Source organism: Staurois parvus, unplaced genomic scaffold (assembly GCF_062004578.1).
Source record: "Staurois parvus isolate SC_StPar_1 unplaced genomic scaffold, SC_StPar_1.0 ptg000476l, whole genome shotgun sequence".
Classification (NCBI taxonomy): Eukaryota; Metazoa; Chordata; class Amphibia; order Anura; family Ranidae; genus Staurois; species Staurois parvus.
Genome location: NW_028318272.1, coordinates 5,448,895 through 5,474,422, shown reverse-complemented (window position 1 = coordinate 5,474,422; position 25,528 = coordinate 5,448,895). Strand labels below are relative to the sequence as shown.

General features: G+C 41.5%; 1 protein-coding gene across 1 annotated transcript in view; it reads right to left on the bottom strand.

Annotated features, from left to right (window-relative positions):
- NOD2 (nucleotide binding oligomerization domain containing 2) overlaps window positions 1-25,528 on the bottom strand; it is a 110,636-nt gene that overhangs the window by 63,917 nt on the left and 21,191 nt on the right. Inside the window, exons 2-3 of the mRNA XM_089689491.1 lie at window positions 9,798-10,304; window positions 3,305-3,413 (exon numbers count right to left, since the gene is read on the bottom strand). Coding sequence (XP_089545617.1) covers window positions 3,305-3,413; window positions 9,798-10,256 — 568 coding nt within the window. The 5' untranslated portion in view covers window positions 10,257-10,304. The remainder of the gene's footprint in view (window positions 1-3,304; window positions 3,414-9,797; window positions 10,305-25,528) is intronic.

Here is a 25,528-nt window from a genome sequence, read left to right as displayed (position 1 = left end):
TATTAAAGACTCTTCATTTTTCTTCCTCCATTACATTTTCTAATTCTTCTTTCTTCTTTATTATTTTTTGCATTAACTCCTTAGTTATTTTCTTTTTATGGGCCTGTTCAAGATCAAATATTTCACTTAGAAGTCTGTTAATCTTTTCCCTCCTTTCTTTTTTCTTTTTTGCCCCTATTTGGTTTGCGCAATCTAATGGCCAAAGGTGCATAAGACAGTCAAGAAATCTTAAGGATTTAGAGAAGATCTGTAAAGAAAGGTGGATTAAAATCCCTCCTGAGATGTGTTCAAACATAGTAACCAACTATAAGAAATGTCTTACTTCTGTGCTTACCAACAAGGGTTTCTCCACCCAGTAATAAGTCATGTTTTGCTTGGGGCTCAAATTCTGATTTTACTCACTGAACCGCAACTCAATGTATAACATTTGTATTGTGTTTTTTTCTGGATATTTGGTTGATATTCTGCCTCTGTCATTTAAAATACACCTATGATAAAAATGATAGACCCTTCATTTCTTTGTAAGTGGGCAAACTTACAAAATCTGGAGGGGTTCAAATAATTATTTTACCTACTGTAGGTGTTGCATTGTTAGCACTTAACTAGTGAGAATACAGTGTGTTGGAAGTATTAGACTGAGACTATGAAGTTCTTTTAATTTGGGATTATGGTTAATTGCTGATAGAGGTGTTCAGTATGTACCGAGGAACTAAAGAAGGTCCAACCTATAAGGTCAGTTGAGATTGGGAAGCACTGCGCTCCTGCAGTCTTGCCCACTGCCTTCCATGTTCAATGCAAAATAGATAACAATCAAGAACAAATCAGCACACAGCAATACAAAACAGTATTAATTCCCCCATGGTATAGCAGTGGGTGCTTCTCAAGGACCTCCTTGATCTCAATGACCTGATTACAGCCTTCTGCTACTTGCTAGTGAGTGACAGAGAATATCCCTTGCTTCCCATTAAAGTGTATTTAACTTTGAAAAAAAAACATTGTTTTGCTGCATAGAAGTAAAAACAAGCACAGCAGAAAATAAAATGACAGGGGTATTACCCCTTCTGTTTTCACAAGTGGCGATGATGTCTGGAGGAGACCCCCCTTTGTTCCAAGCTGGACCAATATACCTATGTATAACATATCAATGCCTGAAATTATTCTTTAAGTGTTAGGGCAAGGCTTAGGTGTTAGGGTCGTTGTTTAGAATTGGTGGCCTTTAACCACCTCCCGCCCGCCATATAGTCCAATGACGGGCGCAAGGTGGTTCTCTCATTCTGGGAGGACGTCATATGACGTCCTCCCATTCTCAACGCGCATGCGCGGCTCAGGGAGCGTGCAGCACGGCAATCAGACGTGCGCTGTGTCCCTCGGACACAGCGTATCACCGATCCATGGAAAGAGCCGAAGATGTTGGCTCGGTCATATGATCAGCTGTGTCCAATCACAGCTGGACACATGTAAACAGGGAAATGCCGATTATCGGCATTTCTCTCCTTACGAGCTGTCACGCTGACAGCTCAAGAGGAGAGGAGAGCCGGGGACATCTACACATCTACAGGAGAGCCGGGGACATCTACACTGATCATCAGAGCACTGATGATCAGTGTGCCTTGATGATCAGTGTAGCCCCAGCAGTGCCACCTGTCAGTGTCCATCAGTGCCACCTGTCAGTGCTCATCAGTGCCACGTGCTAGTGCCCATCAGTGCCACATCAATGCTACATATCAGTGCCTACCAGTACACAATAATGCCACATATCAGTGCCCATCTGAGCTGCCTTTCAGTGTCACCCAATCAGTGACACCTATCAGTGCCAGTCAGTGCCGCCTATCAGTGCTCATCAGTGCCACGTGCTAGTGCCCATCAGTGCCACATCAATGCTACATATCAGTGCCTACCAGTACACAATAATGCCACATATCAGTGCCCATCTGAGCTGCCTTTCAGTGTCACCCAATCAGTGACACCTATCAGTGCCAGTCAGTGCCGCCTATCAGTGCCTGTCAGTGCCGCCTATCAGTGCCTGCCAGTGCCGCCTATCAGTGCCAATCAGTGCCGCCTAACAGTGCCAGTCAGTGCCACCTAACAGTGCCAGTCAGTGCTGCTTATCAGTGCCAGTCAGTGCTGCCTATCAGTGCCATATATTAGTGCTACCTTTCAGTGCCCATTAGTGATGCCTGTCAATGCCCATCAGTGCCACCTGCCAGTGCCTCCTCATCTGTGCCCATCAGTGCAAAAACCCAGAGGTGATTAAATACCACCAAAATAAAGCTCTGTCTCAAAAAAATGATAAAAATTTCATAATGGTACAGTGTTGCATGACCGCGCAATTGTCATTCAAAGTGTGACAGTGCTGGAAGCTGGAAATTGGCATGGGCAGGAAGGGGGTATAAGTGCCCTGTAGGCTTGTGGTTAAGCACTTGTACCTGTGAGTCCTGCTCCTAGAACTATCAGTTCCTAGCTTTGTATCCACAGATTTATTATGGGGTGGTGTCTGATGAAAGGTGTAAAAGGAAGCATGGGCAGACAAACAGGACATGCCAGAAAGTATAATAAAACCTGTCAGCCATAACCAGGAACTAAAAACAACAAAAATATTTTATGCCACATGCTTTCAGATATCTGAACTAACCAGGGTAATCCAAGTAGTATAGATTATTGTGAATCCTCCTGCGCTTCTATGGAAAACCCCCCTCCTAATTGATATGCAGCTAACACTCAAACCGATACCCAAAACAGTGTCCAAATATAAATAAATTAGTGTAGCGCTAAACATTCAAATAAGACTGGACCACTATAAATAATAATACATAATAAATAAATACTGTGATAAGTGCTGTGATCCTCTCAGTGCTCTTAGACCACTAAATACCCTCGTACATATCACTCTATTACAAATAAAGCAATATACTCACATTCCATAAAAAATATATTGTGATGTATATGTACGAGGGTATTTAGTGGTCTAAGAGCACTGAGAGGATCACAGCACTTATCACAGTATTTATTTATTATGTATTATTATTTATAGTGGTCCAGTCTTATTTGAATGTTTAGCGCTACACTAATTTATTTATAAATCCAAGTAGTATCCCTGCCTAAGCAAATACAATAATTTGTGTTACAAATATATAACGTTGAATGAGAATACTAAATTAAATTCTGTAAAAATAAATAAACAGGCTAATTACAATGTAAATAATGAATTATCAGAGGCCCATCTCCCAACTAGGCACTATGTTGACCTTCAGCTGATGTAGCATGGCAAATTTAGTAACTACATTTTACTAGGAATTCAGGTTACCGTCTGTGACTTGCGCTATCGTTCCTTCCTCTAAATTGTGGATGAACTCTAGTAGGCATCTTGCGGCTTCATTTCCTTTCAGTTGGATGAGATCAAGAAGTCTTCTTGCCTAATGTAAGCATGAGTTTAGTTCAGCTTAACAATATTCTGAACAAAGCAATGTAATTTTCTCCAAGTCAATCAGTCCTCAAAATTTTCAAACTATACATGTCTTCTAGTTTAAGGAAACATTTCATAGGAGAAAAAAAAGCTGCCATTGCTGATCCGCTAGGGAAAATGCTAGCTGCCATGTTGACCTTCTGGCTTTGAGATTGCTCTCCTTGAACAAGTATACTAAGTATGTAAAGCTTTAATTTCACTTGCCACATGCTTAATTCAGCTTTTTGAAACTGAATTTACTAGTCCAGAGGGAGTCTAGCCTAGCAAACAAGAAATTGCACAAGACATTTAGCAATGGCAGTCATATCTTTTCACATATGATAGGTTACATGTAGGCCATGACCATTGCAAATTGCATATGCTTTACACATCAACCACTAATTATTTTTTAACAGACCTATTATGTATTTCGCATAGCACAATAAAAATATGAACAAACGTGTACAGTGCAATTATTTCAGTAGGGCTTTTTTTTTGGTGGAATGGAGGCCTTGCATTAGATATTTCCTAATCAGGAAATTACACTGGAATTCTACTTTAAGCTCCGCTTTAAGATGATGTAAACCACTTTTGCCTCTGGCTTTTACATTTACCAGGAGTGTTGGTCCTGCACTGTTTTCCTCCAATGAAATTTCTGGTGTAGTTTTCACTTTCTAACACTAAATGTCTTCCCTTTTGTTTTGTCTTCAAAAGGAAAGTCAGGGGTGACACCAGAGTGTCCTCAGCCATGAACTCTGGCTACCATCTTGCAGGAGCCTGTGTCTGATCGGACCATGAGTTCTCACGGGATTTGGATGGCTATCTTGGCAGGAAAGGCGATATATAGCCCCTGCTGAGTCATTTCGGTGAGCTTGGAAATATGAGGAAAGTTGGTAGGGACAGAGCCCCATTCATGAGAGAGAGATAACCTGATGGAAAGAAGGAACTTTTCTGCATGTAATCAGCATACCAGTCCCTCAGCAGATCACAGCAACCCAGCAAATCTGTTTAGAGTAATTTTTTTTTTGCATTGCTTTATTTGTGCTGTTCCTCTTTTTTTTGCCTAGACAAGTCTTTCTCCCTGACCCCTGCATGTGCACAGATATGCAGCAAGGATCAGGTCCCAAGAGAGCCCTGTCACACATCTGCACATGCGTGGGTTTCCCTGGACATCTGCTCATGTGCACACACAAGGGCTGCTTCCAAGGAAGCCCAATATTTACCTATTTTTGTGTGTGAGTGGAGATTCCCCTTCATGTGTGTCCCACTTTAAAAAAATTGACAGTGGAAAACTACTAAATGAATGTAAGCTGTGTATGCCAACTGTATTTCTGAAACTTGTGTTTGGTAAGTGCCTAGTTGCTAAAGTTAATTCTAGAAGAATGTGTAATATTACTTTCTAATGCTTGCCCACAAGGGACCACAAGTAATACTGGTCAAGCCTTCTTTAAGGAGTTATATAGACAACATATAAAAAATAACTTTAACAAACTGGTTTGCAAATCTCTGTACTCTATTAAACAGAATTTTAACCATTTAGAAGACATGTCCTGTTAATTTGCATTTGCTTATCCTCTGCAAAGGTGCAGATTGGTTTTGTATATTGTTGGCATGCTACTAAAAAGGTTCAGTAATAAATATGAGCAGTTAGTGGAGCTTTGTTCCTAACTATGAAAAGCAGGCCTTCAGAATTCAAGAATCTTATTGAAGCAAAGCATTTATTCTACTAAGTGTATGAACAGTTTGCATAAAACCTTCTGGTTATTACTGTGCTAATGTTGTACTATATATGTGCTTATTTCCCAAATTAAAAAAAAACTTAATAAATAAATACATACAAAATACTTGAAACACAACTCTTGGCTAGCACTTCAAAACAGGAAGCAGAGAATACAATAAGCAGATTTGGCTATGTTATAACAAACTAAATGTAGAAACAAGTCATTTCAAACAATACAAATATCCAATGTCCTGTAGTAACAGAGGTGGTAGGAGATGAACCCCACAGCAGGCATTAGAGGACCAAGAGTCCAACATTTCAGGAAGTGTTGGATGCTGAAGATTTTTCAGCAAGCTTAGGTCTGGAACAAAGTGAAGATCAACAGCATGGGTAGAGGCAGAGGAGAGATATAACTATTTACTTTATGGACTAATCTTTTTTTTAATGTTTTTCCTAGTAGTAGAGTCACTTTAATTTAGTTTTTTTAATCTTGTTTTTGCATAATGTCAATCCACAACAGTAATACACCACAATAACTTGTACACAAAGCCGATGGCTTTCATTTACATGTATATACAAAGCCTATATATAGCTATAAAGTATAACTAAAGGCATTTAGTTTTTGGATTATAATGGAAAGCAATAAAACACCTATTATCTTTTCTTTGCTATCTTACAGTTTTGAGATTGTATAGTGAAAGACCACATGCACATTATAATTGTGTGAGAAGTAGCTGAAAGAAGCTGCACATATAGAGGAGCTGACTGTAATTAAAGCATGGAAAAATCTCAGCAAGTTTGCATGAAAACATGATGAGAGAGGTGCATGTTCACGTTGTGCATGAATTTTAGAGTTTGTGCTTGAACTATATGACTAATTATGGTGGACATAGCTTTACATGCAGTATATGCAATATAAGATGCAAAGCATAGGTAAAAGCACTAAATGGTAGATTGCATGGAGGGAGACCACATACATACTACACATGTTTCAAAGTACCAATAGGAGGCTGAACCAAGATACACTATATTGCCAAACGTATTGGGACACCTGCCTTTACACACACATGAACTTTAACGGCAATCTCAGTCCGTGGGGTTCAATACTGAGTTGGCCCACCCTTTGCGGCTATAACAGCTTCAACTCTTCTGGGAAGGCTGTCCACAAGGTTTAGGAGTGTCTATGGGAAGGTTTGACCATTCTTCCAAAAGCACATTTGTCAGGTCAGGCACTGATGTCAGACAAGAAGGCCTGGCTTGCAGTGTCCACTCTAAATTATCCCAAAGGTGTTCTATCGGGTTGAGGTCAGGACTTTGTGCAGGCCAGTTAAGTTCCTTCACCGCAAACTTGTCATCCATGTTTTTATGGACCTTGCTTTGTGCACTGGTGTGCACCTATGTTGGAACAGGAAGGGGCCATCCCCAAATTGTTCCCACAAAGTTGGGAGCAGGAAATTGTCCAAAATGTCTTGGTATGCTGATGTCTTAAGAGTTCCCTTCACTGGATCTAAGGGGCCAAGCTCAACCCCTGAAACACATCTCCACACCACAATTCCCCCTCCACCAAACTTTACACTTGGAACAATACAGTCAAGCAAGTACCGTTTTCCTGGTGACCGCCAAACTCAGAAAAGTCCATTGGATTGCCAGACAGAGAAGTGTGATTCATCACTCCAGAGAACACGTCTCCACTGCTCTAGATTTCAGTGAAGGTGTGCTTTACGCTTTGCATTGCACTTGGTGATGTAAGGCTTGGATGCAGCTGCTCGGCCATGGAAACCATTCCTTTAAGCTTTCTATGCTTTTTTGTTGTGCTAATGTGAAGGCCACAGGAAGTTTGGAGGTCTTTAACTATTGACTCTGCAGACAGTTGGCGACTTCTGCGCACTATGCGCTTCAGCATACACTGACCCCACTCTGTCATTTTACATGGCCTACCACTTTGTGGCTGAGTTGCTGTTGTTCCCAGTTACTTCCACTTTGTTATAAAACCACTAACAGTTGACCATAGAATAATTAGTAGCAAGGAAATTTCACGGATGGCTTTACTTCACAGGTGGCAACCTATCACGGTACCAGGCTTGAATTCATTGAGCTCCTGAGAGAGACCTGTTCTTTCACAAATGTTTGTAGAAGCAGTCTGCATGTCTTGATTGATTTTATACACCTGTGGCCATGGAGGTGATTGGAACACTTGAATCTAATGATTTGAAGGGGTGTCCCAATACTTTTGGCAATATAGTGTATGTGTGAACTGTTATTACAATGTAGAAAATCTCAGCAGATTTGCATCAAACATGATGTGAAAGGTGCATGTTCATATTATGCAAGAATTAGAGTCTGTGCTTAGACTATATTGCTAATGGATCACTGACTAAAGAAGCTGAAGCTGAAGGCAGCATATTACACCATACATTAAACATTAGATGCTAGCTATATTTATAAGCATTGGATGGTGGACTGTAGTTGAATCCACTCCAATTGTTAATCTTTGAGTGAAGTTGTTGGGAAATCACATGCACACCACACCTGTGTGTGAAGTAGAGGAGATACGTTTTACTCATTAATGTGGATTTCGGTGGTCAATGAAATTAGAGGAGACCATGAATGCATAAAGGCTCAACAATATAGATGTATGTGGATGTGATCTGAAATAAGGATGAGGATCCAAAACTGGAGTGTAAAATACTAATGATATGATTGAGGCTAGGTTCTTATCTTTTGAAGCTCTGAGAGCTGCATTTGTGTGGGCACAGCAGCCCATTCATTTCACTGGGCTGCTGTGTCTGCATTTTCATGCAGAAAAAGTTTCCTGCACCTTTATTTAAAATGGAGCTACAGGGAAATTACATGGTGCTTATACACCATGTGATTTCCCACACCCGAAAACGTGTTGTGGTTTAAGATATGTAGGAGGTAGGAGTGCCATTAAGAATGTAGCCCTGCATGTCTGCAAAGGAGCAGCACAGTTTGGCTGTGGGTGATTGCTGGAGCAGGAACAGCTGTGATGTACATGCTGGCCTACACCCACAACCACAAGGTGTGAATCTAGCCTAAGGGCTAGTTCACATTAGCTGCAGTCCAGTGTGTTTTTTTTCTGCATTAAAAATGCATGCACAGTGTTTTCCATGTATTCCAATGACCTAGTTCACACCAGTGCAGTCAGTTCCAGTCTGTTTCCAGTTCAGAAAAAAAAAGTAGAACATGGTGCATTTTTTCTGCACAGAACTGTAATGGAACATAGCAAACTGCATCAAAACTTCACCGGAACAGAGTGTGGTGTGAACTTTAAGCCAAAAAAGTATCCAGAATGCATATGGAGTGTGTTTTTGTGGTGTGAACTGACCCTAAATGAGATTGTGTGTGTATAACAGTTGTATGGGGTCCTGAAAATATAGTAACTAGGAAGAGAAAAATGTATTCGTAGTTTGCTGCTGCAACAATAAAAAATATAAAACTTAATCACAAAGATATAGTGTTGTGAAAGATTTAAAGCAGTTGTAAAGCCTCAAGGTTTTTTAACTTCATGCATTCTATGCAGGAAAGGTAAAAAACCTGTATGCAGCAGTCCCCCAGCACCCCTAAATACTTACCTAAGCCCCATCCCGATCCAGCGTTATACACGAAAGTCCCAGCTCTCCCGGGTATCTCCCTTTTTGAATCATTCACTGCCGCTACTGTCAATCACAGCCAATAAACCACTGAGGAGGGATCAAGTGTGAGGCCAAGCCACACTTCGTGTGTGAGTGGACATACAGAGCAGTGGCTCGGGAGTGATCCCGCTCAGGTGCCCCCATAGCAAGCTGCGTGTTATAGGGGCGCTAGACAGGAGGGAGAGGCCAGGAGTGTAGGCGGGGGACCCATGAACTGGAGGCACGGGGCTGCTCTGTGCAAAACCATTGCACAGAGCATGTAAGTATGACTTATTTGTTATTAAAAATAAATCAATCTTTAATATCACTTAAAAAAATCTGCTTTGAGAAAATAAATCCAATTCATGGACATTTGTAAGCTATGGTTGTTCATAACCAATAAATATCAGGGTGTGACATGAATGTGTGGGGGGACCCCTTTGGTGGCTTTTTAATGAAAATCTGTTGTTTTTAATTGGTGGAGGGTCATAAAGTGTTCTGATATATTTTTATAATAATAAAATGTTATATTCTTTATAGTTTGGGAGTGTGGTTATAACTCTCCCTTACAATTATCCAAAATTTAAAAAATGTTTTGCCTTTAGTTCAACTTCAATGTATTCACAAAGTGTAATGTTTTCAGACTGGAAATGAAGCAATACCTGACTTCACCAGCAGGTGGCTGGACCTCAAGTCCCTACAATCCGGAACCTGAAAGCTGAGGAGGTCTTGTATATTAATGGGACCATACAATGATTAAAATGCGTCCGGTTCAGCAGGGTCCTGAATGATTAGTGCCACCAGCTATAGCCAGCAGCACTGATCAGTGTGTTCTGATGGTGGATAAGGCTCCCCACCATCAGGACACAATTGCACATTGGGAGCTATTTCCCTATGGGGGAAATGGGTCACTTTTATTTCATTCAACCTCACTTACTTACCAGCCTTACTTAGGAGTCAAAAACATGTATTTGATTTCCATGAACAACTGAAAATAACCTACCTTTTGAGAAGGTGAATAGATATGCAGTTGTATATTATTAATTTCACATTCAGAGATATATCCGTGCTCTGAAAGTTGTTGTAAAAGAGCACCCATGTAGTGGTGGATTAATTGAACAATCCTTGGCCGTTCACATTGTAGATAGTGAGAAAAATCTGACAGATCCTCAGGAACCTGACAACAAAATTGTTCCTCATGTGGTAAAGTCTCAATTTTCTGGAGAGCATCTAAGAAAATGCTGCAATGAGTGTCGCCTTTACAGGTAATATTGTCCAGTAGGCTTCTAACCAGGCTACATAAAGGCTGTCCCAAATGTGTACATGATTGATATTCTTCCCAGTTAAGGGCATTTTGTGATAGAAGGTGGTCAAGCAAGCTTTCATATTTGTCCACTGAACCTCTGGCCAATGTAGACACTATGTAATCTCTCTTAACTTGGACAGTATGAAGTGAGGACATTCCACATTCTTGTCATGGAGAAATAACATGGAGTCAGATCCAAAGACTCTGTCATGAAAGAAACAAAAAATAAAATGGTTCAAATCAATGTTCTTTATCTGGAAATAACAAAGCAGTTAACCAAAGAGAAATTAAAACTAAGTCTGTAATAAAAAAGGATTTATCTTCTGAAATAAATATAATTATTTTTATCTTTTACATACAGTACCTTCCTTACAATAGAAAGAAGCTAATATACAATTACCAGACTTTATTACTTTTGGATAGAGTGGAGAGGGATTAAAACACCTGTCAGGTTTTATTGCTGTCTGCGGGAGATTTATCTTATTTGTCATATTACTGTTATCACCAAAAAGGGGGGCTGCACCACTTGCACTGGATCACTATGTGTATTTGGCTGCTGCCATGAGCTTGTGCTACCCTTCACTCTCTGGGCATACTTCTCTTTCACGCTTGTGCTGATGGCTACTAGTTTCCTTGAAATTTTCCACCATTGATTCTCTACCCCTCCGCCATAATCTTCTGGTGCCGCGGTGGGCAATACACATCTAAATCTTGCAAAGCACATGAAACTTTGTATCACAAATGGTGGAAATCAAATTGCAAATGATTTTGCCTAATCTTCCAATGAAATAAATTGTTGTTGAAAAATGTATTGAAATTTATTGAAAATATGCATTTTGCCTATGCATTGTGTCCAGCTTTTAAGGACTCCCTGTAGAGAACTGAGGGGGCAGTCATTTGCGCTCAATAACATAGTTACATAGTTAGCCTGGCTAAAAAAAGACAAAAGTTCATCTAGTTCAACCATAAAAAAAAAGTTATAATCCTCTACCCACAGTTGATTCAGGGGAAGGCAAAATAAAAAAACAGCAAAGCATGATCCAATTTGCTCCTGCAGGGGAAAAAATTCCTTCATGATCCCCGAGAGGCAATCGGATGTTCCCTGGATCAACTTTACCTATAAATGTTAGTATCCAGTTGCTGTATGTTATGTATATCTAGGAAAGAATCCAGGCCTTTTTTAAAGCAATCCACTGAGCTGGCCAGAACCAACTCTTGAGGGACTCTATTCCACTTTTTCACAGCTCTTACTATGAGGAAACCTTTACATGTTTTGAGATTAAATCTCTTTTCCTCCAGATGTAAAGAGTGCCCCCTTGTCCTCTGTGATGATTTCAGGGTGAATAGCTCTACACTGAGTTCACTATATGGACCACTGATGCATTTATACATGTTGATCATATCCCCACAGTATTTCTGTGCTCAAAGCGGTACATTTTTTTCAATGGAAATATGTTGTTTTTTTATTGTAGGCCTGTAATTCTTAGGAATAACTCACTGAAATCTGTTTAAACAAGAGTCTAGTAGACATCCTTGGTGCAATAAAGTCTAATAAATTAAATAATAAATTATAATATAATAAAAAATAATAATATAATAAATAAAATAATTTAATCAAATCAAACACACGGAACTCTTTCCAAACAATATTATAAAGACACTGCATATTCTAGAAAACATCACGGGTGTGATATATTTTGAAACATGGGACTGCACAAAGTCCGACATCGCAATCAGGACAGTGCAACCTCGTTTCCTTGCGGATTTTTTTCCACTCTCATCTTGCTGAGAGCAACATTTCACGCACATCCGTGTAGGTGCTGCCTTTTTTTGGGTTGGTTGGATGTGGTCCATAAAATGACGTCCAGTCAGGCGTTCTGGGTTGACAACTCCCAAAGCACGTCGTCCGGATCTACCTACAGACACTGATGGTGTTTGATGCTTGAGGAAAATGGATTCAGCCACTTTCCAGATAAAGTCCGCAAGAACCACAGGCTTGTCACTGTTTTTGCGGAACAGAATATAGGCATTCCACAATGCACTGTTCTAGAAGATGCCGGAAAATCTTTTTGTAGTATTTCCTCTGCTGCTTTCTCATCGCCGGATAGAATGTCATAGCTTGGTCAGCTCTGTCGACACCTCCCATGGTGCTGTTGTAGTCAATAACAACCTGTGGCTTCTGAATGTTTTTCCCACCTTTTGTTTGTACCATCACTGTGGAGGCATTGTGAACGGTACTCATTAGGCACACATCCTTCTTGTCCCGCCATCTAAGTTCAATCATTTTGCCTTTCTGCCAGGCAACTAATTCTCCCGACTTCAGTTTGTTTTTTGCAAACATCGATGACAGGTTGCGCTGGTCAGCCTGAACGGTTCCATATGCATCCGTTTTGTGCTGAAAAAGAACCTTGTAAAGTTCTGGAGAGGTGTAGAAATTGTCTGTCGTTACACAGTAGCCGTGGTTTAGCAGAGGCTCAATCAGTGACAGGACGGAAGATGTTGCCATTCCGTAGTTGCTGTACTTGGGATCAAATTTTGTGCCTTTGCCAGTGTATATAACTGTGTTCCATATGTAGCCGGTAGAGGATTCGCACAGCAGGTAGGATTTGACACCAAATCGTGCTCTCTTGGACGCCATATGCTGTATCCAGTATCCAGCTGAGCCTTCCTTTGTAGGCCATTAGACTATCGTCTATGCTGATGTCTCTCTCTGGCACATAGCTCTGCTGGAAATTTCTTACAATTATTTGGGAGACTTCCCAAATTTTTTTTTAGCTTGGGAGCTGGATGAGTTCTTTCATCAAAATCCTCATTATTTGCGAAGTGCAAAAATTTCATAATAAGGGAAAAGCTGTACTCCGACATGACTGTGCCAAAGAACGGCGTGGTGAGCATTTTGTTGGTGGTCCAGTACCACTTCTGCAGCGGTTTCCCCACCACTCCTTGCAGAATAATTAGGCCGAGAAACAGCCAAATGTCCTATTTGGTGACAGGTTCCCACTTTCTGCTTCGTTAAAACCTGCTGTGTGGAGCAGCTAGTTGTTGCGCTGCGTACCTATTTGTCTCCATCACGATAATTTCAATAACCTCATCGGTGGTCAGAATCAATTCCAAGTACGCCAAGGGGTTGTCACCTTCACCGTGAACTTTCATACCAGGTGCGCCGGTAAACGGAAATCTTGGTGGCGCTGGTGTACTGCAATCAATAGTGCACCACGTACGCAGATCACTCACGTCAATCTCAGATTCACCGCTGTCTTCACTGTTGGTGTTTGAAGACAAATCGCCACATGAGTCGCCATCGCTCAATTCAAGTAGCTCCTCACCGTCGCTGTTTGCTAGCTCATCATAAACCGCTTTGGCACTAGCGAGACCCTGTTTGGAAGCCATGAGTGCAAAACAGTTTTTTAGTCCCAGAAACTGAAAACTTCACTATGGAAATATCTGAGGTAAAGTTGCAATGTATGCACTAGAGTAACACTTTATTTTGACACTGATCTATTTTAATAACTCTCACCTTCCGCAAGCCCCGTTCCCTGACGGCACAGCACGGCAGGCTCACGCTGATCACACTGATCAGCGTGAGATACCAGGGAAGCAGGGAAGGAGACAGGGGACAGAGGGAGGGGATGGCTGCATGCGGCTCAGGACTCGGGACACAGATCCGATACTTAGTTTGCGGTGACCCCGAGTCTGGCTCGGGGTTACCACTTTTGACAGCTAGATTTAACCCCAAGCTAGACTCGGGAAAACCGCTAGGGAGGTTAATCTCCTCTTCTCAAGAGAGAATACATTCAGTTCCTCTAATCTTTCCTCATAGCTGAGCTCCTCCATGCCTCTTATCAGTTTGGATGCCCTTCTCTGCACTTTCTCCAGTTCCCCAATGTTCTTTTTGTGAATTGGTGCCCAAAACGGAACTGCATATTCCAGATGAAAATAATAAGAATGTCTGACTATGCCCACCCTTTCTGCCAAGCTCCTGGATTCAAAGAAGCCAGTACTAGAGCTTCAATAAATTAAACATGACCTATGAATGGAGAACGTGGAATTTTCAATAATCTTCCCATCCACCATTTATACAGTAGATTCTGTTTCAATCATAGACACTGTAGTGCAATTTCTGTGAATGGGGGAGCTGGGTGGAAAGGGACAGGCAAAGTCAGGCACTAATTATGAGTGCAAATGTCAATTCCCCCAGTTCTATTAACCCTCACAGCACAGAAATATTATGGCATGGGGAGTAGAAGTAGAAGAAAACAAGGGCCCAGCAGCAAAAGAGACACAACACAGTAATAAAACATGTAGAAAGTCATGTCCTTTGTGCTGATTTGTGTTTCTTTTTTTTTAACTAGACTTTGGCTTTAATTAGAGAGACAGCCATACAGAAAATCTATTGTTGTGTTTTATCATCAGAAAATTTAGAATGCTTTACAAAACCAGTTTCATGGGTGCACCCTGTAATACATGTTCATTTTATATAAATTATATAAACAGAAAGCCCAGTTTAACTTTTTGTAAGCTTTAAAAAAAAAAAAGAATTGAATAGGAATGAAAAACATTATTGTATTATTGTTTCTTTTAAGGTATAATAAGGTATAATACATTATCATTTTAATATAATTATTTAATTGACTAGAAAGGGTAGAATCTTTTCTAGGTTTTGATTGTTTACAGTTTAATTACTTTGAAGGTCTAACTTTGGCACTACTGATGAGGGAGAGAATGAGGGGGAATCTACAATTGTCACTGAAACATGGTATATCTTCCTGTGGACACACTGGGGTAGATTTACTAAAACTAAGCTTTGGCAATAAAACCTGGATGCTGATTGGTTTCTCTGCAGAGCTACACCAGATTTTGCACTCTCCAGTTCTAGTAAATAACCCCACCAATTCAGGTGATAGTTGTAAGAGGTGGGATGACCCTTCATTTTAGGGCGATTTCCTCTTACTCACTGCAATAAAAAGCTCACTAAAGATATAGCAGTTTATGGCTTGAAATTCTTTCCTATTCTGTGGAAAATTTGATGACAACTTATAACAGTATTAAACGCAAAAGCAAACATTTATTATATTGCAGTTACCAATTCTTAGATATGATGGCTGCATTAGTTTCCCTTTTTAAGCTGTTTTTCTTCTATTTTCAAAAAGCACAATCTCTCCAGCTCTCCAGTGGAATGTATCAGTTTACATCGGGGGTCGGCAACCAGTCGATCGCGGTCTACCTGTTGAACGCAGGTAGGTGACAGGTGACAGATCCCTCTCCCCTCCCTTCCCCCAGCCTCCTACGCTGCTGTCATCCTCAGTGCACAGTGGAGAGCGGGAGGCAGCACAGCTCAGGAGGGAGGGCAGGAGGAGGAACTGGCCAAATTAACTTTTCATATTAACCTGCAGGTGATTGGTTGCTAGGTCCGTCCTGAACTGTGCTGCCCCTCTCCCTTGTGCACCTAGGTTAACAGCAGCAGCAGATGAGGCTGGGGGAAGGGGGAAGACACCATCAGTCCAGAACTGTGCTGCCTTCCACACTCCTCTGTACAGAGGTAGGATACTGCTTGGGACACTGCTATGGAAGGGAAATGGGGGCCAGAGGTCACTTCTATGGGGGAAAGGAGGGGCAGAGGACACTACTGGGGGAAAGGGGGTGATGTGCAGAGGACACAACCATGGGAAATGACCTCTAGCCCCCCTCCCCCCATCCCTCCCATGGACAGGTATTTTAAAAATCTGAATTCCCAGCAAGTGGCTGGGGATTGGGATTTTAATGCCCCCCCCCCTCTCCTACCCTGGTGCCCTAAGGCAGCTGCCACTCAGAAGTGGGCAGACAAATCCCACTCTGCAGCCACTTGTTGGGAATTCTAATTTTTTAAATACCTGCCTTCCAACGATCCCCTTCATTGTCCTCCTGGAGCAGCTGAAAGCTAGCATCTCCTCCTTGCCCTCCCACCAGTGTACAGCTGATGTACAGCTGATGTAGAAGGAAAATCCAAGGGATCGGTTCTAGTAAATGCTTCCCCTGCTGCCCCTCCCGTCCTTCCTGCTTTTTCTGCTGCCCAGCCCCTCCCCCAAGTGCTCCCCTTTAACTGGGCTATTAAAAATAATGTGAAAAATAATAATAATGAAAACTGTAAAAAACAAATACTGACACCATCCACTGCCCTACAGACACCAACCTCAACCCTACTGAGACTGTCCACTACCCTACTGACTGACACCGTCCACTGCTCTGCTCTACTTTGGTTTATTATATTTTTCTAAATTTTTCTTGGTAAGCTGCAATATAATACAGTTTTGGTTTTGGGTTTAATACCACTTTAAGGAAACAGGGACAAACATTAGAATTAATTTAGACTGTAACTGATGCTTATAACTATAGTAGGGTTCCGCTGTATATCATAAAAGAAGATGGCTTAGGGCCTGTTTTCAATATGTAAAATACATGTGCAAGATAATACAGATAGGCACATTAACCTACTTAGCGATATTCCCGAGTGTAGCTTGGGGTAACATTTCAGTACCAAGGGCGGTAACCCCGAGCTACACTCGGGAATACCATGCGGCACTGCTCCGGCATTTGTTCTTCACCTACCTTACCCTGCGCTCCCGCGATGTGTCCCCTGCAGCGTCCCCGGCCATCTCCTCTGGCCGATGCCGGCATCCGGCTTCTGTGTCCTGTCCCTGTGACGTCGGGACGCACGGGCGCCGCCGCCGCCGGCGGTGGGAAATTTAAAAATTTTAAAAAATGTAATTTTTTTTTTTTACATTTTACATAGTAAAACATTGCTGTCTCAACCAATTTCACATACATTTTGTCAGAGTGCTTTGTCCGGCGCCCTGCCTGCATTTTGTCTGTTCTTTCTGCCTGGAAACTGAGAAATGTCCATGGCATCCAAAAAGTGTCCCTTTAGGTCAAAAGCGGTTTAGATCAGCTAGAGAACAGAGATAGTAAATCAGAACCACTTGCAGAATTGAGTGATAATGATTCGTGGGGGAAATTCGTCATCAGACACTGAAAACGATTTTGCGACTGAGCTCAGCAATGTGCGAACTTGGCGCTATATTTCAAATTTCAGTGTTTTTGGTTTGATTATATTATTGAATTAAATTTTTTATTATTTTTATATTATTTTTATGATTATTTATTAAATTATAATTTATGATTTTGTGTTTCAAATTTTATCATACCCAGGATGTTTACTAGACTCTTGTTCGGACAGATTTCAGTGAGTTTTTCCTAAAAATTACAGGCCTACAATTAAAAAAATACATATTTCCATGCAAAAAAATGGTACCGCTTTCAGCACCAAAAATCTGAAATAATCATACCGCCAGGGAGGTTAACAGACATTGCTCACATCTATTGCAATGCATTTCTAATTACAGCATTTTTAGTGCATAACTTGAGCTATATGACCAATTAAAATGAGTATCAATAGCATGTACCATCTGCAGCTGTACCACTGAACCTTTCATTCTTGAAAGTGGCCTTGCATGCTCTATAATGCAGAAAGAACTCATTAATTTACATGAAGACATGTCAACTCACAATACTGCATAAATGCGTAAATATGCATACATATTGGTGTCCCTTAAAGTGTTACTAAACCCATGATCCTGCATTCACTATATCTGGTCTCCCACAGTACAAAGAACATGGAAATGCAATTATTTTAGTAAATATAAACTGCTACATACCTTTTCTCATCAGAAATATATACAGTCATGGCCGAAATTGTTGGCACCCTTGATATTTTTCCTGAAAATCAAGTATTTCACACAAAAAAGGTATTGCATTAACACATGTTTTGCTATACACATGTTTATTCCCTTTGTATGTATTGGAACAAATATAAAACAGAGGCAGAAAAGCAAATATGACATAATGTCACACAAAACCCCAAAAATGGGCTGGACAAAAGTATTGGCACCCTTAACTTAATATTTGGTTGCACACCCTTTGGAAAACATAACTGAAATCAGTCGCTTCCTATAACCATCAATAAGCTTCTGACACCTCTCACCCGGAATTTTGGACCACTCTTCCTTTGCAAACAGCTCCAGGTCTCTCTTATTGGAAGGACACCTTTTCCCAACAGCAATTTTAAGATCTCTCCACAGGTGTTCAATGGGATTTAGATCTGGGCTCATTGCTGGCCACTTCAGAACTCTCCAGCGCTTCTTTGCCATCCATTTCTGAGTGCTTTTTGACGTATGTTTGGGGTCATTGTCCTGCTGGAAGACCCAGGATCTTGGACGCAAACCCAGCTTTCTGACACTGGGCCCTACAGTGCGACCCAAAATCCTTTGGTAATCCTCAGATTTCATGATGCCTTGCACACAGTCAAGGCACCCAGTGCCAGAGGCAGCAAAACAACCCCAAAACATCATTGAACCTCCACCATATTTTACCGTAGGTACTGTGTTTTGTTCTTTGTAGGCCTCATTCCGTTTTCGGTAAACAGTAGAATGATGTGCTTTACCGAAAAGCTCTATCTTGGTCTCATCTGTCCACAAGACGTTTTCCCAGAAGGCTTTTGGCTTACTCAAGTACATTTTGGCAAACTGTAGTCTTGCTTTTTTATGTCTCTGTGTCAGCAGTGGGGTCCTCCTGGGTCTCCTGCCATAGCGTTTCATTTCATTTAAATGTCGACGGATAGTTCGCGCTGACACTGATGCTCCCTGAGCCTGCAGGACAGCTTGAATGTCTTTGGAACATGTTTGGGGCTGCTTATCCACCATCCGGACTATTCTGCGTTGCAATCTTTCATCAATTTTCCTCATCCGTCCACGACCAGGGAGATTAGCTACAGTGCCATGGGTTGCAAACTTCTTGATAATGTTGCGCACTGTGGACAAAGGCAAATCTAGTTCTCTGGAGATGGACTTGTAACCTTGAGATTGTTGATATTTTGCCACAATTTTGGTTCTCTGGTCCTCAGACAGTTCTCGTCTCCTCTTTCTGTTGTCCATGCTTAGTGTGGCACAGACAGACACACAATGCAAAGGTTAAGTGAACGTCTCTCCTTTTTATCTGCTTTCAGGTGTGATTTCTATATTGCCCACACCTGTTACTTGCCCCAGGTGAGTTTACAGGAGCATCACATGCTTGTAACATTCTTATTTATCCGCAGTTGTGAAAGGGTGCCAATACTTTTGTCCAGCCCATTTTTGGAGGTTTGTGTGACATTATGTCGAATTTGCTTTCTTTCCTCCCTTTTTTTGTTTTGTCCCAATACACACAAAGGGAATAAACATGTGTATAGCAAAACATGTGTTAATGCAATACGTTTCGTGAGAAATACATGATTTCCTGGAGAAATATCAAGGGTGCCAACAATTTCGGCCATGACTGTAGCAGTATATAGCAATCGTGTGACTTCTATCAGTGTCAGGCTGAGCACTGGTTAAAGTCTGTAATAGGAGTTTTCATTCTCCTATGACTGTCCTATGAGATTGCATGACCCCTGACCCTGTGTCTGGACAGTGCTGATTTTCCCTGTGCTAATTACATGCACCCCCCCCAACAAAAAAATCCCTCCCTAGCAATACACACCAAACTGAGCATGTGCAGAGTGACTCCTAGGGCATTGTACTATCAGCAGATGGATTGGGGTCTGTGGAAGATCAGAGAAGAAAGGATATAACAGCCTATTTACACAATGATTAATCCCTTAGGTTCCACAGTAAGTATAACAAGCATGCTTTACTGCAAATACAGACTGATTTTACTATTGTGGATTTAGTAACACTTTAAGAGTGGTGCATCACTATAAATACAGAGAATTACCAACCGCCTAAGAGAAAACAATGTCTATCACTCAAAAAACATGCATAGCAACAGGGGCGGGAAAGGTATTAAGCAACAAAACCAGGTCCATGGTAATTTCCTTTTTTCATTTCTCTAATGGAAACATCATCATGACCTATCCCCTTTGTGACATCACATCCATAAAAAAAATGATCATTTTTTTTATTAGGATAGCACCCAAAATGAAAGTATGCTAATTCCTCATTAGATCACTAGCACATAGGGCCAGGAAATCTTTCCCCTTGTAATTATATAAAGTATGATCATCATCGGATCAGACCAGAAGACATCCAGGTAAGGGAGAGCCAACTACAACTTGCTGTGCCAGCGGTGAATTTGTAAGAGTCTTTTGAGCAAATTGGATTCACCAACCAAGCAAGCTTCTGCTCACCTGCGAAACCTGTCTCGGTAAGGACCAGTAGATTAGCTACAAATTCTATTTTACTCATAAGCAAATTTGGTTAGCACACCCGCATGTTTGTTACACTGAGGATGATTGGAGAGTTCTTTTCACACTCAGTGGGGTGAACCGGTTTCAGTTCAAACACTCAATCATAAGTGAGGACATTTTACAAAGTATGACATTCTTCTGTGTATAAGCGCTGTTTAAATAAACAAAGATTTAAATGAAAAAAAAAGAAAAATGTTTCTTTAGGTAACTTCCACTATAATAGAGATGTGAAACCTTTTTGTCCTGGGACTCAGAAGAGCTAAATTATACACCTACTAACATACAAACAGAATGTTTCACTAATTGTACTTTAATTTAACACAAGCACCATGTTTTAAATGTATGTTAGGGGATCTCCATGAACACTTTTTTATTGCATACAGACAAACGTTAATGCAAAGACTATTAAATATGTGGGTCAGTGAACTAAATTTCCTAATGAAAATGCCTTTTTGTGTTACGCAAATGTTACCTGCTGATACAAGACACGTATATGATTTCAGAAGTACATTATGGCATGGGGAAATTTGAAAGCAAGATCAATGCAGCATTTTATCAGAAAATAATGGTAGACAATTTGCACTCTTCTGTCCAAAAGCTGCGCATAGGATGATCTTGGACTTTCCAGCACAACAATGACCCTAAGCACAAGGCCAAGTTGACCCTCCAGCGGTTACAGCAGAAAAAGATGAAGGTTCTGGAATAGCCATCAGTCTCCTGACCTTAATATCTTCGAGCCACTCTGCGGAGATCTCAAACGTGATCCATGCAAAACGACCAAAGACCTTTCATGACCTAGAGACATTTTGCCAAGATGAATGGGCAGCTACAGTTGAAACTCGAAAAATTTGAATATTGTGGAAAAGTTCATTTATTTCAGTAATGCAACTTAAAAGGTGAAACTAATATATGAGATAGACTCATGACATGCAAAGCAAGATAGTTCAAGCCGTGATTTGTCATAATTGTGATGATTATGGCTTACAGCTCATGAACCCCAAATCCACAATCTCAAAAAATTAGAATATTACATGCATTCAATAAAACAAGGATTGTACATAGAACAATATGGGACCTATGAAAAGTATAAGCATGCATATGTACTCAGTACTTGGTTTGAGCCCCTTTTGCAGCAATTACTGCCTCAATGCGGCGTGACATGGAAGCTATCAGCTTGTGGCACTGCTAAGGTGTTATGGAAGAAAAGGATGCTTCAATAGCGGCCTTCAGCTCTTCTGCATTGTTCGGTCTCATGTCTCTCATCTTTCTCTTGGCAATGCCCTATAGATTCTCTATGGGGTTCAGGTCAGATGAGTTTGCTGGCCAATCAAGCACAGTAATCCCACGGTTATTGAACCAGGCTGTGGTGCATTTGGCAGTGTGGGCAGGTGCCAGGTCCTGCTGGAAAATGAAGTCAGCATCCCAATAAAGCTCGTCTGCGGAAGGAAGCATGAAGTGCTCCAAAATCTTCTGGTAGACTGCTGCATTGACCCTGGACTTAATGATCAGCAGATGACATGGCTCCCCAAATCAACACAGACTGTGGAAACTTCACACTGGACTTCAAGCATCTTGCAGTGTGTGCCTCGCCATTCTTCCTCCATACTCTGGGTCCTTGTGTTAGGGATCCGGGTGTGACCAGAAATGTGTGGACTGACACAGGGAAGTAGCAGGCTTCAGGAACACAGGCGTAGTCAGGACTGGAGAGGTGGAATGGTCAGGCGGGCCGTAAGGTACTGTCAGGCACCGCCCGGCGGGATCTCTAGTGACCCACAGAACAGGATTCCCCAGGGCGCGGAGTCTAAGTCCCAGTCTGCCTTTTCACCAGAGCCCCTGATGGTAGGGATGGACTTGGCGCAGGACTGAGACCAGTTCGCGGCCCCTGAGTGCACCCACCTGTGGTAGAGGGGTCCGCCGAGGGTATGTACCGGGGGGAAGCCTGATGTGAAGGGGCTGGCAGGTTTGCACAGTAGTGGCTGGATCCGTGCAGGATGGATGGATCGTCTGGGTAGCATCAGGCGTAGTCAGGCAGGCCAGGTCAGCAACGTGCGAGCAGTGAGGTACCGGAGGAGCAGGCAGAGAATAGTCAGGGTCACAAGCCGGGTTCAGTAACTCACAGGCAGAAGGATGGTCAGGCAAGCCAGGGGTTCAACAGGTGATGGTCAGCAGAGGTCAGGATCAAAGCAGGGTCAGCAACTAGGCAGATAGACAGGAACACAGGATACCAGGTACAGGGGCTCATGGGAAACATACACCAAGGCCCTGATCACAGGCCTGGTCATTCCTTAAATACACCTCCTGCAATCAGCCCCAGGTGTTGGCTGATTGCAGGAGTGAGCTTCTGGCTGCTGAGAGCACCCACTGGTCAGCCCTGGTACTGCAGCCCACACGGCAGGTGAGTCCCACCACCAGTGCTGAGTCCATTCCTGACACCTTGGTTTTCTAAATGAGATGCAAAAGTTGCTCTCATCAGAAAAGAGGACTTTGGACCACTGAGCAACAGCCAGGTCTGTTCTTCTTTAGCCCAGGTAAGACGTTTCTGACGTTGTTTGTTGTTCAGGAGCAGCTTGACAAGAGGAATATGACATCTGAAGCCCATGTCCATGATCCGTCTGTGTGTGGTGGCTCTTGATGCACTGACTCCAGCCTCACTCCACTCCTTGTGAAAGTCCCCAACACTTTTGAATGGCCTTTTCCTGACAATCGTCTCCAGGCTCCGGTCATCCCTGCTGCTTGTGCACCTTTTTCTTCCACACTTTTCCCTTCCACATAACGTTCTATTAATGTGCTTGGATACAGCACTTTGGGAACATCCAACTTCTTTTGCAATTACCTTTTGAGGCTTTCCCTCCTTATGGAGGGTGTCAATGATGGTTTTCTGCACAACTGTCAGGTCAGCAGTCTTTCCCATGATTGTGATTCCTACTGAACCAGACTAAGAGACCATTTAAAGGCACAGGAACCCTTTGCAGGTGTTATGGCTTAATTAGCTGATTAGAGTGTGACACTTTGAGCCTAGAATATTGCACCTTTTCACAATATTCTAATTTTCTGAGATTGTGGATTTGGGGTTTTCATGAGCTGTAAGCCATAATCATCACAATTATGACAAATCACGGCTTGAACCATCTTGCTTTGCATGTAATGAGTCTATCTCATATATTAGTTTCACCTTTTAAGTTGCATTACTGAAATAAATTAATTTTTGCATGATATTCTAATTTTTCGAGTTTCACCTGTATATCATCTGCAAGAATTGGGGCCTCATAGACAACTATTACAAAAGACTGCACTCTGTCATTGATGTTAAAAGGGGCAATACACAGCATTAAAAACTAAGGGTATGCAGACTTTTGAAAAGGGGTAATTTCATGTGTTTACTCATTACCATGTTTTGTTTTATGATTGTGCCATTCTGTTATGGCCTACATTTGAATATGAATCCCTTAAGAAACAAAAGTAATGTGTTTTGCCTGTTTTCTGACATGTTTTCTGTAAAAAGGACACATATTACCAATTCTCCAAGGGTATACAAACATTTCAGCATAACTTCTAGTCCAACCTCCTAATGCCTTTATACCCCTCTTCCTCCTCAAATGGGAAAACGACCTAAAATCACATTGACACCAGAACAAACAGAGGATATTCTATATTTTTCACACTACACCTCCCATAGCCAGTAGATTTCAAGAGTTGGGCTACAACATCTGGACAAGATGGTACAAGGTGCCTGTAGTTCTCCCACAAATTTGGCCATAAACCTCCCATCTATGTTGGAGATGTGGAGAAGTTTAAGGGACGTTGCTACATATCTTTTGGATTTGCAATAACTTAGACCAGGGGTGGGCAAACTTTTTGACTTGAGGGCCGCAATGGGTTCATATATTGGACCCGGGGGCCGGACCAAGAGTACATGAATGATGTGTATGTGTCATCCATAGTAAGTATAGTAATATTCCCCCATAGTAAGCATAGTAATTAATCCCCCATATAGTAATTCATCCCCCATATAGTAATTCATCCCCCATATAGTAATTAATCCCCCATATAGTAATTCATCCCCCCATATAGTAATTCATCCCCCATATAGTAATTCATCCCCCATAGTAATTCATCCCCCATATAGTAATTCATCCCCCATATAGTAATTCATCCCCCATAGTAATTCATCCCCCATATAGTAATTCATCCCCCATAGTAATTCATCCCCCATATAGTAATTCATCCCCCATATAGTAATTCATCCCCCATAGTAATTCATCCCCCATATAGTAATTCATCCCCCATATAGTAATTCATCCCCCATATAATAATTCATCCCCCATATAGTAATTCATCCCCCCTATAGTAATTCATCCCCCATATAGTAATTCATCCCCCATAGTAATTCATCCCCCATATAGTAATTTATCCCCCATAGTAATTCATCCCCCATATAGTAATTCATCCCCCATAGTAATTCATCCCCCCTATAGTAATTCATCCCCCCTATAGTAATTCATCCCCCATAGTAATTCATCCCCCATATAGTAATTAATCCCACATAGTAATTCATCCCCCATATAGTAATTCATCCCCCATAGTAATTCATCCCCCATAGTAATTCATCCCCCATATAGTAATTCATCCCCCATATAGTAATTCATCCCCCATATAATAATTCATCCCCCATATAGTAATTCATCCCCCCTATAGTAATTCATCCCCCATATAGTAATTCATCCCCCATAGTAATTCATCCCCCATATAGTAATTCATCCCCCATAGTAATTCATCCCCCATATAGTAATTCCTCCCCCATAGTAATTCATCCCCCCTATAGTAATTCATCCCCCCTATAGTAATTCATCCCCCATAGTAATTCATCCCCCATATAGTAATTAATCCCCCATAGTAATTCATCCCCCATAGTAATTCATCCCCCATATAGTAATTCATCCCCCATAGTAATTCATCCCCCATATAGTAATTCATCCCCCATAGTAATTCACCCCCCCTATAGTAATTAATCCCCCATAGTAATTCATCCCCCATAGTAATTCATCCCCCATATAGTAATTCATCCCCCCTATAGTAATTCATCCCCCCTATAGTAATTCATCCCCCATAGTAATTCATCCCCCATAGTAATTCATCCCCCATATAGTAATTCATCCCCCATAGTAATTCATCC